Below are 13,409 nucleotides of genomic sequence, written 5' to 3'. Positions count from 1 at the left end.
AGCACCTGTCTCAACCCCAGTAGCTTTTCGAGAACTACTACCTTTTTTTCCCCTTTTAAAAATAATTAATTAATTTATTTATTTATTTTTGGCTGTGTTGGGTCTTTGTTGCTGCGCGCGGGCTTTCTCTAGTTGCGGAGAGTGGGGGGCTATTCTTCGTTGTGGAGCACGGGCTCCAGGCACGTGGGCTCAGTAGTTGTGGCTCACAGGCTCTAGAGCGCAGGCTCAGTAGTTGTGGCACACAGGCTTAGTTGCTCCGCGGCATGTGGGATCTTCCCGGACCAGGGATCGAACTTGTGTCCCCTGCATTGGCAGGCAGATTCTTAACCACTGTGCCACCAGGGAAGTCCCAGAACTACTACCTTCACCATGCAAACTCACCATGTTGCTCCATGAGTTTTCCCAATTCAAACTTGGGTTTGTTCAGCATTTTTACTTTTCTAACAAAGACACCATGGAGCGGATAAATAGATTGGCAAGTGTTTTCTATGTCTTTTCCAATGCTGTCTGGAATCAATTTATTGACTACCTCTTTCAAGTCACTTGTCTGCACCTCTTGGGTCATGATTTCCATCATCTTCTTCCGAATTTGGTGGACCTGCTGGTGCTGGGCATAAGAGGTCTTCCGAATCTGATTGTTGCATTTTTTTAGTAAAACCCACACAGAATAGATGAAGCAAATAACCATCGGTAGTCTTGACGTCAACGTGAGCTTCAATCATGGTACTTTCTTCTTGGCTCCTTTTTTGCTGCCTTTTGTAAGGCGCTTCTTCTTGCTGACCGCCATGGTGTACAGTATTTTTTTACCAGCTTTTTTTCACTTTTTTCGTGGGCATCACTCCATATCAACGAATATAAGAACATTATTTTACATGGATACATAGGAGAACCCTGAATTTGGCCATTTACACAAGACACTGAGTTTTATGATCGAGGTGAAAATTTTGAGCCAAAAGTTTTGATAAATAACATTAATTTTTTTTTTGGCGGCGCCCCATGGATTGCAGGATCTCAGTTCCCCCATCAGGGATTGAACCCGGGCCCCAGCAGTGAAAGAGTTGAGTCCTAACCACTGGACCGCCAGGGAATTCCCATTTAAAATATTTTTACAATACAAAAGCACTTAAACATAAATGAAATGAAAATGAAAAGCAACTCTCCCTGCTGTCCCTGACTCCTGTTCTCCAGTTCTGCTCTCCAGAGACAACCAGTATTACAAGTTTCCTGAGGTCAAAGGTGTTGTTTGTTTTTTTTAATACATACTGCCAATTAGCTTCCCAGAAAGATTGTACAGATTTACACTCTCATCAACATTGCATGCCTTCATCAATTTTTAAATATTCTGTCCTTGCCTCTTCACATTTTTCTTTCTACACTGTATGCTAATAATTCCCAAATCTCTAATTCTAGTCACACCCTCGAGGTCCAGGCCTGTATTTCCAGCTGCCTCCTGGACATTTGGATGTCCTACAGACACCCCAGATTTATCCAAATTGAACTCACTGTCTTCCCTCCCAAGCTCACTCTTCTTTCTGTAATTCCAATTTCGATTGGTGATACCAGCAATCCACATAGTTACCTACCTCAGAAACCTAGGAGTCATTTTATCTATTTTCTCTCTCTCCCATCAAATAGTAATAATAGCTAATAGTTACTGAGGACTTACTATTTGCACATATTTTATTTCATTGAATTCTCACAAAAGCCCCGGGGTAGCTTTTAGTCTTATTTCCATTTTACAGAGAAGGAAAACTTGTTGGATAACATGCTCAAGGTTATACATCTAGGAAGCAATGATCTAAACCCAGGCAGCCTAAGTCCATAGCTCACACATTTAAGCCCTACACTATACTACCACCATATCTATCAGATACAACTCCTATCTATTTTATTTCCTCAGTCTCAGCCTTCTCTCTTCCCTTTTCTCCATTCCCACCACCATCATCTGATTCCAAGTACTACTGTATCAATAGATACTCATAATTGGTCACACTCAACTCAGACACATCTTCCATGTTGCTTGCAAAATAATCCTTCTAAAACACAAATCTGATCATGCCTGTGTGTGTGTGTGTGTGTGTGTGTGTGTGTGTGTTGTAGATCCTTCAGTGGCTTCTTATCGTCTACATTATAAAACCAAAGATCCTTTGCTTAATATAGAAGGATCATCCTCATCTGCCCATCCTCAGCCAGGCTACCTCTCTAAGCACTTCCACTACACAACCTGAATTGGTGATAATTGCCTAAAAATATCATGCTGTTTCTTATCTGGATGACTTTGCATATGCTATTCCCTCTGCAAGAAATTACCTTTCCCCATTTCCATTCCTGTTTGTCTTTTCATGTCTGTCAAACTCAGATGTTTCCTCCTCCAGGAAGCCTTCCTTAATTCCTCCACTTACTCATGTCCTATGTGCTGCTTGGAATATTCACTTATTTTGTATTTGTCACATTATATTAGTTTATTTACTCGTCTCCTTTTCTAAAACATTAACTCCTTGAGGGCGGGGACTCTCTTATTGAACTCTAGGTCTTTAGTGTTTAGCATGGTGCCTGACGCGTAAGTAGTTGCTTAGGAGATATCACTTAAATTGAATTAAATAACTTAACTGTGAAATTATAGGGCCTTGTACTCCGTTGAAAGAATTTCAGGCATCAATGATATGGGAAATTTTTTTTTTGAGCAGAAGAGGGCTGGTGCAAGGAGGAGAAAGGATGACCTAAAATCACCACCTTTACTGTGGGCACTACCCTCTTCATGTGGGCCATGTGCAAATTAGTCATACAAATATTAGTATTTCTATAGATATTCTCATGTAGACACATATTCTATCTCCATTATGGGCTGTAAGCAACCTCAGAGCAGCGCCAAATTTGGAGTTTTGCAGAGTAGCGACAGAAGGTGTTGAAATAAATGCCCTCAGTTTGCTGAGAGATGTAATATCCGAGTACACCTGAAATTAGCTTTTATGTGGCAACAAGTGGAGGATGAAGATATGCCCAAATTTTCCTGAAAAGTGAGAATGAGAAATCATCTTTGTATACCCCATCCTCGCTGCTTTCCTGACACCATAAGTAGCGCTCACTGAGTGCTCAATTGTGTGTGAGATGACTTGAAACTACTAGTGGCACAAGTGGCCGGGCTGCGTTTTAGGTTCTTAGTACCATTGTTGAAACCCCACCGTCGGGAAACCACCATTCTATTTTCGCGCAAAACCAGGACTTATTCAGGTCACGGGGCTTCGGCCTATCACTGTACGGTCCTAGCTTGCGGGGCAGTGCCCACTGCTGATTGATGCACAGTATAAGACAATTTCTTGGCTTGAGGAGCAGCGATTGGCGGATCTCCCCTGTAGTGCTTCCTAGGATACTGGGAGTGCGTATTGGAGACGCAGGTTCCGGGGCGGCCACAAACACTGCCCGGAAGTCTGAATGACGCCTCCTCGGTACAGGACTTCCAGCCGTCCGCTTCGCCTCTATTCAGGGTGCCGGGCCCCGGGCCGCGACGGCGTGCGCGTGCGCGCGTGCGTGCGTGGGCGCGCGTGCGCGGCGCCGCAGTCTGTGGGTTGGCTGGTTATTTTGCAAGCGGGAGGGGCCGTGCGCGCTCCTGCCTTCGGTCTCTGTCCCCCATCCCCCCTTCCCCGGTCCCGGTCTCTCCTTCGGAAAGATGTCGGACACGGCAGTAGCTGACACTCGGCGCCTTAACTCGAAGCCGCAGGACCTGACCGACGCTTACGGGCCGCCAAGTAACTTCCTGGAGATCGACATCTTTAACCCACAGACGGTGGGCGTGGGCCGCGCGCGCTTCACCACCTATGAGGTTCGCATGCGGGTGAGTCACGGGGTGAGGGAGACAGCTGAGGGAGGACCGGGCGACTGGGCGGGGAGGGCGGGGGTGGGCGGGGGGTGAGGCTGCCATAGGGACGGCCAACGGTGGAGAAGACGCTGGAGGGGTCATTTGGGGGTTAGGGGCTTAATAGGTTTGCAGAGAGGTCTGCCCACTCGGTTGTGGCCCGAGGATACAGAAAACTCCTGAGGGGGGACATCGGACCGGCGTGAGGGAAAACAAGTACCCATGAGCAAGAAGTGAAGCATGGCTGGAGACGGTGGGGAAGGATGGAGAGGATTAGAGTGAGGAATCCCAGGAAATAGGAATCAGGACTGTAGCGACAGAAGGAGGGAAGGAGGAGTGGAAGAGGGCTGGGGGATGGAGAGCCAAGGCGATATGCTGCAGGGTCCCATAACTAAACTAGGTTGTGGGAAGTCAGTCTGAAGAAGGGGGACAGGAAGGCCCAGAGGAGCTTCTTCTTAATGAGGTCTCCGTGGATGATGGAGTTGAGCAAAGCCTAGATTAAAGGGAAGAGAGATTCCAGGAACGGGAGACAGGACAGTGGGCTTGGTGGAGCAGAAATAAGAAGGGGAGTCTCCTTGAGACTGAGTGCTTCCCAGACTTGTGTAGAATTAACATCTGAAGGAGAGAAGTGTTTAATGATTAAGTTTTCTCAGGTACTACATGCTCACTGGAAAACCTGACCTTGCACTCGGATTGGCGGATTGTCAGTCGCTACCCTCATCCTGGGCTGACCCTTTAGATTTGAAGTATCCAGAATATTTATTTCAATATTTACTGGCTCTCATTTGGCATTTCTGTGTATGAATGGCCATTTGCTCTTTCTGCTCTAGATTAACCTTTTGGATTCATTATATTAGTCCCTAGTCTGTAGTTAACTTTAATATATGACATTTCAGGACTGCCCCAGGAGTGGTTTCTTCCAGTGTGCATTACAGAGGACCTTATTCTCTAGTTCTTAGTCCACGATGCAAGGATGGAATGTGCAGAGTACATGGTTTGCAGTTTCTTTGGCCCCATTAAAGTGGTTACAAGCAAAAAAGTTTGAGAGCCATTTCCTAATTTTCCTTATGTTTTCTTCTCAGACTAGAGGGCCAGAATATTCTCTATGGACAGCATGCTGCTCAAACAGCATTTGAAGACCTAAAAGAGTGTATGTGCTTTTATTTTTGAATGAATGAATTGAATGAGAGAGTGTGCTCTCCCACCTGGGCTTTGAAACCTAATTAAGAAGCGATGATCTCCAAATTCCAAGTTTGGCAAAGTCCAAACTGAAGAAAGAAACGCGAATAGAAAAAAATGAGAAAAACTTGTCTATATAAGAACTGTTTGAAATCATCTCTTTGGGGAAGAATGGACATTAGAGCCCTCAAAATATGATAAAAGCTGGGAACTGTTAATGGCAGAGAACTTAATTACCTGAGGAATCCTGGGCATAACTTGTTCAGTGTAAGAACTCTCTGCTGTGGGGTTTTGGAGACATTGTCTTGATGTATTACCCAAGAGCTGTAGGGATTATGAATGGAATTGTTCTCTACTTCAGGCATTCTAATAAAACAGGAATTGTTCATCTAGTGCCTACTGTGTGCCAGGCACTGAACTAGGTTTTAGTTTCTAAATCCTTACAAAAACACCATTTTACAGATAGAAAACTGAGGAGGAATGCAGTTTAAGTAATTTGCCCAAGTACACATAGCTAATAAGTGTCATGGTTGAGATTTGAACCCAGGTCCGTCTGACTCCAAAGCCCACCATACTCTTTCCACTACACTTTAGTCTCTTTGGCAATGCTTAGTTGCAAAACTTTAGTGTGCAAAATTTTTTTTTAACCCACTAAGTTTTTCATCAGTCTTTTCCACAATTACTAATTGTATAGTGATTGATGATAGGGTTGATGGCAGTTCCTAATTCTGTGGGTTTGAGTTAATTTGTATTTATGTTAATTTTGTATGGCCATATAGGCTTTTAATATTTTTGTTGAACTCTGTTTTGGGGAAAATTGGTGAAACCATTTGGTTTGAAATTGCTAATTTAAGTGACTGGTAGGCATTATAGGGAGCATGAGACTCAAGAGAATGGGCTTTGGGAATTAAGCATTGTGTATGGTAGAAGTAGATGGCACTGCCTTGTTTCTTTGTATAATAGCTCAGGGAAGGAGTACCCACCCCAAGAAATAAGGAGTCTGGAGAGGTATTCTGGTGGCTTAACAAGATATGTATGGAACTTTTCAAATGTCAGTTGTCCTGTGGACTTGAACTTTGCTTCCTTCTCCCCTTTCCCTTGATTTTGTGTTGATCAGAGCCAAAGGACTCTATATGCTGTACTACACGATCGTGTCTCCCTCATATAATTTGTAGGTTGGAGTTGAGAGAGTATCCTAGTACATAGTATCCCCTTCCTTAGATGGCTAGGTGCTGAGATGAAAGGCCGTTACTGTCACCATCCTGTGGGGGTGGGGAAAGAATAGCATTTTTGTAAGTCAAAGGAGGAAGTTCACAAAATGGCAGTGGGTGGTTTTGCTGTGTCTTGGAAGAATCTACTCAGCACTTTTTTTCTTTTCTTAGATCCTTCTGTTGGCTTCTGTAAAGGCCTACTGGTTAAGGTTCTACTGTTTGAGGATCACAGTATTTGTAATGAACTCTGGTGGAAACCTGGAATCTCATGATACTGAAGGGCTTTTTTCCTTGAATGATTATTTTTACTCTCAGCTTTATTGAGATATAATTGACAGATAACTTTGTGTAGGTTTGAGGTATAGAATGTGATGATTTGATACACATATATACTTTGTGCAGGATTCTGAGAATGTTCTCTATAATGGCTTATTGTGAATAGGTAATACGTGCACATGGTACAAAATTCAAAAGGTATAAAAATGATATACTATAGTTATTGAAAAAAATCTGTGTATAAGTGGACCCATGCGGTTCAAACCTGTGTTGTTCAAGTGTCAACTGTACTTAAAAATGAAGTCTCCCTCTCTCCCTCTGCCTTACAGAGGTTCCCCTTTCTGAAGAAACCACTGTTTCCATTTTCTTATTTATTCTTCTAGAAAATAGTTTAGGTAATAAGATATTACTTTACATATATCTCACTCCACTTCAACCCATTGACATTCCTGGGACCTTGATCCTGAGTAGAGTTGTAACTAATGTAAGTTGGCCAGTTATTTGGCTTTTGATTCCCTATACCTAGAGCTAGATCCTGAAAAGACAGTTTCCAGACTTGAGGACTACAAAGCATGACATAGTGAGGAATGTGTGAAGCTCTAGCATAGCTCCAATGCTCTTTACCTGCTCTGAGTTAGCTGTGGAGAAAGGAGAGAAACTAGCTCCTTTTTTTCCCATCTACTGATTTGAATTGACTGGTGGGAAATATAGCCAGTATTAATACATTTGGCCATTTCTACTTAGAACTTGTAGATAGGAGTGAGGATCAGGGCTTTTTGTTTGTCGGAGGTTCCTGTTGCCATTGGAGCCTTGGGAAAATTCTCAGTGATTAAGATGTGGGAATAAGCCGATTTATATCAGGGAGCGAGCCATGGTAAGCCAACTTAATGTAAGTGCTATTTCTGCTGCACTTTCTGGATAAGGAAAGGGTAAACAGATATACATAGGGCCACTATTAATCAATTGAGTATTTACTGAGTAACTTGCATAATCTGCATTTAGGGAGATGCAGCAGTAGTCATGGCTCCCGATTTCAATGAAATTATAATTTAGTTAGGTAGCAAGACTAACATAATGCTTGAAACAGTGGTGTGTCAGGCAGTACTAAAGTCTGTGTGTCATAGGAGTTCAGAGGAGAGGGAGACCAATAAATTAAACTGGTGTTGTCAGGACAGATTTCCTGGATGAAGTGGGACTTGAGCTGGGCTTGTAGAATGGAGAGGATTTGGACAGGAAAAGCAGAGGAAAGCATACTTTGGAGGTGCTTATCTCTTGTTCTTTCCAGGGAACTTAAATTCACTTTTCAACTGAAAATGTAATGCATGCATATGATAAATTCAAATTGCACAATGAAAAATGTGACCTACCCATTCCAGTTGTCTAGTCTTATTCTCCAAAGTCAATCATTGTTATCAGTATTTTTCATAAATATTTAATTCATAAATATAAATATATATACATATACATATCCCTTTTAAAAACAAATAGAGGCAGGCTGTATATACTGTCGTGTGCCTTGATTTTAATGCTTGATATCTTTCCATACTGGGACATATATATCTTTTGTATTCTTTTCATAGTTGTATTCCACTGTACAAGTGTACCATAATTTATTTAATCAGTTATCTGTTGATGGACATTTATTATTACAAATGAGAAAATTCAGTGAAAACCTTTGTACATACATATTTATGTACAACTTCAAGTCTATTTGTAGGATAAATTCTAAGCAGCAAGGGACTTCTAATCACCACCTGTGACAAGGCTGGATGTGGTAAGGATTGGTATTCACCTGGTGGTGTTTTGAAAGGGTTCTAGGAACATGGTCCATAGGAGCTGTTTCTTTCTTAAGACCTGTCCAAGTGGTTGTGATAGGTGGCCATCACAGGCTGACATTTCTTACCATCTCTCTTCTCTCACATTCTTTCTTCCCTGTAGACAAACCTACCTATCTTCAAGCTGAAGGAGTCCTGTGTACGACGGCGCTACAGTGACTTCGAGTGGCTAAAAAATGAGCTGGAGCGAGATAGTAAGGTATGGCCCTGTTTCCTGTGTGGCACCCTTGAGAGAGGAGATCTGCATAGGTTTATAAAATCTTGAAGGCAACAGAGAGGGTGAACACACTCTGTCTACCAAATCCCAATATATTGGATCTGGATGATACCCTTTGAAACTTGAAAGTGGTAAGTTCAGGAGAAATTGTAAAGAAAAACTATTAGTTGACTTAGTGGCTAGAAAAGTCATACAACTTAATTCCTTTAGGTGCTAAAAATGGAAAGTGTAGCTAAATTTTTGGATGGTAGTGGACTGTCAAAGAAAGTGAAGAATATTTGGAGTTTACTTCCTTTCTTTTGAGATGGTAAACCTGTCCTCCCACAGAAACAGAACTGGATTAGTTTTTGACCTGAGCCACCCCCTGACTGTTCTTATAACCTCAGTTCTTGCAAGTTGCTGAACTATGGCATAGGATGGACCCTATGCCTAATAGGAAATGAAGTGTGTGGTGCTTTACCACCTTATTCCGTCTCTGTGCTCTCCCGTGTGACTGATATTTTGCGTCTGCCTACAGATTGTAGTACCACCACTGCCTGGGAAAGCCTTGAAGCGGCAGCTCCCTTTTCGAGGAGATGAAGGGATCTTTGAGGAGTCCTTTATTGAAGAAAGGAGGCAGGGCCTCGAACAGTTTATTAACAAGTAAGCCAAGTTCCTGGGGATTCCTTTTGCTACTTTTGCTATTTTGGTCTTTCTATATGTTTCGTCTCTTTCCTCTTTTGTAATGGGTAATATGATGTGGTGCCGATTGTGTGCTGGGCTCACTGGACAGTAAAACTCCATTCCTTTGAGCAGAATTCCGATCCTGTACCTCAGGGCCTGAGAAAGTGCTGCATGTTGGATGTGTCTAGGGATTTCCCCCACCTTACACCTCTATCCCCTTCCCTTCTGCAATATTAGGGTTGAAGTGGTACCCTGCTGCTGTCCTCTACTTGCTTGAACTTCAGGGCTGACTTTGCCCTTCTTCCCCTGTCCACATCCACAGCCCTGTCCCTCTGCAAATTCTCTCTGATCCCAGATACAACTGATAACCGTCTTGGTCTCTTTATAGAATTGCTGGGCACCCACTGGCTCAGAACGAACGCTGCCTACACATGTTCCTGCAGGAGGAGGCAATTGACAGGAACTACGTCCCTGGGAAGGTGCGCCAGTAGGAGCCCCTCTCACCACTTGCCCTCTACTTTCCTGCTGAAATGACATTGGTTTTTACACTAAGCCTCTCTCTCTCTCTCTTTGATCTGAAGTTGGCTCTCCATCCCCTGGCCTGATAGACTGTCTGGCATTGTGTTCCTTGGTACCTGACTATACCATGGGCACTCTGCTAGGATCCTCTCCTCTGAGGAGAGGTGGGAAACCACAGGCAGATGCCCTTTGCTTGGGGTTGGGGGGTGGGTGGGGGGATTGGACTGGAAGGCAATTTCTTGGGCATTTACCCATGCCAGAAGGCTAACCTTGCGGGGGGCGGGTCTTGTGCTGGTGGGGCACTTGGGTACATACTGATGCTGCAAGTCCAGGGGATTTTTCTTACTCTTAGGTTTAACCAGGAACACTGAGCAGGGAAAGACCCTGCCTTTCCTACCTGCATGAACTTTTTTCCTTGTGGGGAAGGTGGCAGAGACCGAAAAGCTCTCGTTTTCTCTAGGCCCGTTCCCAGTTTTCTCAAGAGTTTCTTTTGTTGTACTTTCTCTCTCCCTTGTTGCTTTTCATGGCAGTAATTCTAGAGTCTAAGCAGTCTGTTGTGTGGAGCAAGGTGTGTGGGTTTTCTAGGCCCATCATCATGGCTGCTTCAGAGTCAGAAGAAAGCCATAGGGCAGTTGGGGAGCTCCTGTTGCCTAGCCCCTTTCCTTTGTGGCTCCCCGCTCTGGCTGCCTATTCTCGCTCACCAGCAGGTGAGTCAGAATGGGCTGGGCCGGCAGTTCTCCCTCCCCAAGCCCTTGCTACTTTTATGGGTTAGCTTTGCAGATTTGGAGGCTTGAGGGCTAGGGGAAACTCACCACTGCCAGGTAACTCCCTGAAGGGTGGGAGTGGATCATTTTCTAGGTACCTCCCAGTGGTAGGGAAGGGCATCACCACTCTCTTCCTTCCATTCTCCCTTCCCCCCATCCCATTTAGTGCTGCCACGAGACAGAAAACACATGAACAAACCACACAGTCTCTGACTTCTCCTAAGCACTTTGAGCTATTGATGGGGCTTAGGGGCAAGAGTTGTCGCTGCCCTCCCCAGCTTGGTCACAGGGTTATTGAACTGCCTGCACTTGTTTCCCATGGAACCCCAGCATTCTCCCCGGAAGCTGAGCTAGGGTTAGCACCTGGGTATAGATTTCTTAAAACTTAGAGTCTGAGGCAGCTTCTTGAGGCTGGTGACTTTCCTGGGCTTCTGTCTGGGATGTAGTGGTTTGTTTGCTGGGGCCCGATATCTGTCCCAGGTGGTGGGATGGGAGCAGGTTAACTCTGGTGTCAGGTCAAAAGTGGGGCTCTTTGCTTAGACACCCTATCATGGAAGGACTGGAATTCTTTATATAGGGTCCTGAGGAAAAGGATTACTGATTCTGACAAGACCCTGATCGGAGAGATTAGGATTGGATTTTGATATGGGGTTTGGAGTCCATCTAAATGTTGAAGTTCCCTGACACAGATCAGCTCTTCAGCTGCCGGGCCTGTGCCAGGGGCTGAGCAGCCCCTAGAGTGAGGCTCTGCTCCCTTTCCCACCTTCCCAGTGTTGGTGTTGTTGCTGCCTTTTTCATTTGTATCCTCTGTTATTGACTTTTTTTTAAAAAAAGATTCCTCCTTTCATTGTGCACAAGTGCTGAGAGCCTGAGGCCCCATTTCTGCTGTGTATATATCCTGACTCGGGGCTTTTATTCAGCAAAATGTTCATTCTTCTGTCAGACAATGTCATATTCAACTCTGTTCATATTAAACCACTGTGAAGCAAGCCTCTGTTTTCCTGCTTAAGTTGTAAATTTAGTACTTTTTAGTTTCTAGGATATTCTGGATATTGTGCAGAAATTATACAACATGGTCAATGTCCTGAAGTGATAAGTAATTTTTACATTTAAATTTTAAAAAAAGCAGAATCCTAGCTGCCTGTAGCAGTATTTACCTATCTTTCTTGCAACATGCAATTGACTTTGTCACAGAGGTAATGCATCTGCTTGCAGGAAGTAGCCATAGGTCTCAGTAACTGTGGTTTGGGTCAGATTTAGTAGATTTGGTTTTTAAGCTTGTGGGTGTGTGCTAATTTGGGCAAAATATATTTATTGTGTGTGTGTGTGTATAGGTATATGTATATGCTATCTGTGTACATAAATACGTTTGTGCATACGCTTATCCTCCGACACACCCTCACACCCCTTACAAACACTATTTCTTTCATAGGCTTTTTACCTCAATTGAGCTGTTTTTCTTACACATAGATTTGATGCAGGCAGAAAGGTGAGTGAACTCTGAGAATTTTTGATGGATGGATATTTTCACTTGACCAGTAGATTCTGAAATGGCTTCATCCACAAAGTGGGTTTTGGGAAAGGTTTGGGATGAGAGGTTAGGTAGGAATCTTGACATTTGGGGAGTCAAAGGTAGTTTTAATCATGTAGTTGAGTGTGGAAAGAAGGTATAGAAAGTGATGTGGTCAAAACATTATGAATTAAGATGACTTAACAATGGTATTTGGGTACAAGTAGAACAGTGGGGGCTGAATTGAAGAAGTTAAGAGGTTTTGGTAGTTCAGGAATTAGATGACTAAAGATATATGAGAGGATAGGGAAGAATAGCTGTTTCTGTGAGATAAGAGAAAGGAAGAGTAATAAGAGAAATGCAACCTTCACAGGCAGCAGTGTTGGAGAATGAATAGAGAATAACTAGAAAAAGCAGCTGTAAAATAAAATATTAAGCTGGGCTGTGATGGGGCGGGGTGCTTGAGGTAAAATAAAATGATTACATTCTCTTTCTTCAAAGACCTTATACTTCTTATACTTTAGTTCAGGAGATATCTAAACAAGACAAAAAAATGCTAGAGACAAAATAAGAGGTCCAGATGCATCTAGTTAGTTGTCTAAACTTTTTTAATATCAGGTAAATTCCCTCTTTGGAGTCAAATGTAACGGTCCTGAAAGAACCCCAAATCCAAGCCCATCAACACTGAGAAGGAGAAGCATACTTTTATAAGGAATTCAAGTTTATGCATGCATCTAGGTATTTGCTACTAATTAATCCCCTTTATCCATAGCACAGAAAGCAGCTCAACCTTTCACTGGGACCTGGGGGACAGAGGCTAACAAAAATTTTTGAACATAGTAGCTACAACCAAAAGAAGTCTAAATCCTCACATTGCACAGATGCCTTATCCACCCTTTGAACCATTCTTTGAGATGAGTTGAGCTAGTAAAGGGTGGGAGAGGTGGACAGCATTCAGGCTTCTCTGGAGTTTTTGTTGGATGAGGTGTCCTATTTAAGCCACTTCCATCTTCAAATACATGCTGTAATAATTTAAGTAAAATTACTTTTTTGCTTTGGAAATGCAGACCAGCTGCTCACTGAAATGGATATTTCTTCCCATCCTTGAGGACTGTTGAGTCATCTCTGGTCTTCTCTTCTTAGACACAATAACAGTTCTAAGTTTTCCTCACTTCACTCATTTTTAACCCTTTTATCTTTATTATTCTTAAATCTCTCCAAGGTCCTCATATGTCCCTAAGTCATAGAGTCTAAAACTGGACACCACTTTAATTATACCCTGAAGTTTAGGTGGTTGTTAGTCCATTTATACTTCACAGTGTTCAAGTTTACTTTTAAAATGTAAACACTTTGTGACTAATTTAGCTTGTGGTTCTCTGCCA

At 43.1% G+C, this 13,409-nt stretch overlaps 1 protein-coding gene across 2 annotated transcripts; it reads left to right on the top strand.

Moving 5' to 3' along the window:
* The first annotated feature begins 3,535 nt into the window (after positions 1-3,535).
* SNX12 (sorting nexin 12) lies at positions 3,536-11,506 on the top strand. 2 transcript variants are annotated; one of them, XM_033439095.2, is made up of 4 exons: positions 3,536-3,820; positions 8,458-8,553; positions 9,089-9,213; positions 9,623-11,506. In XM_033439095.2, exons 1-4 carry the CDS (start codon positions 3,668-3,670, stop codon positions 9,723-9,725), a joined length of 477 nt encoding a protein of 158 aa, XP_033294986.1. In that variant the 5' UTR covers positions 3,536-3,667; the 3' UTR covers positions 9,726-11,506. The 2 variants fall into 2 exon arrangements, with proteins under 2 accessions (XP_033294986.1, XP_004275815.1); XM_004275767.3 differs by having other exon boundaries at positions 3,542-3,832.
* The last annotated feature ends 1,903 nt before the right edge of the window (positions 11,507-13,409 follow it).

Source organism: Orcinus orca, chromosome X (genome assembly GCF_937001465.1).
Source record: "Orcinus orca chromosome X, mOrcOrc1.1, whole genome shotgun sequence".
Lineage (NCBI taxonomy): Eukaryota > Metazoa > Chordata > Mammalia > Artiodactyla > Delphinidae > Orcinus > Orcinus orca.
The sequence above is the reverse complement of the archived record's forward strand: the minus strand, read 5'-3'. Positions and strand labels throughout refer to the sequence as shown.

Bases quoted from the DNA above. Each gene is read 5' to 3' on its own strand.
- SNX12 (XM_004275767.3), top strand. From the start codon at position 3,668: ATGTCGGACACGGCAGTAGCTGACACTCGGCGCCTTAACTCGAAGCCG. The intron at 3,833-8,457 runs GTGAGTCACGGG...TCTTCCCTGTAG, and splicing joins CCTATGAGGTTCGCATGCGG to ACAAACCTACCTATCTTCAA. The intron at 8,554-9,088 runs GTATGGCCCTGT...GTCTGCCTACAG, and splicing joins AGCTGGAGCGAGATAGTAAG to ATTGTAGTACCACCACTGCC.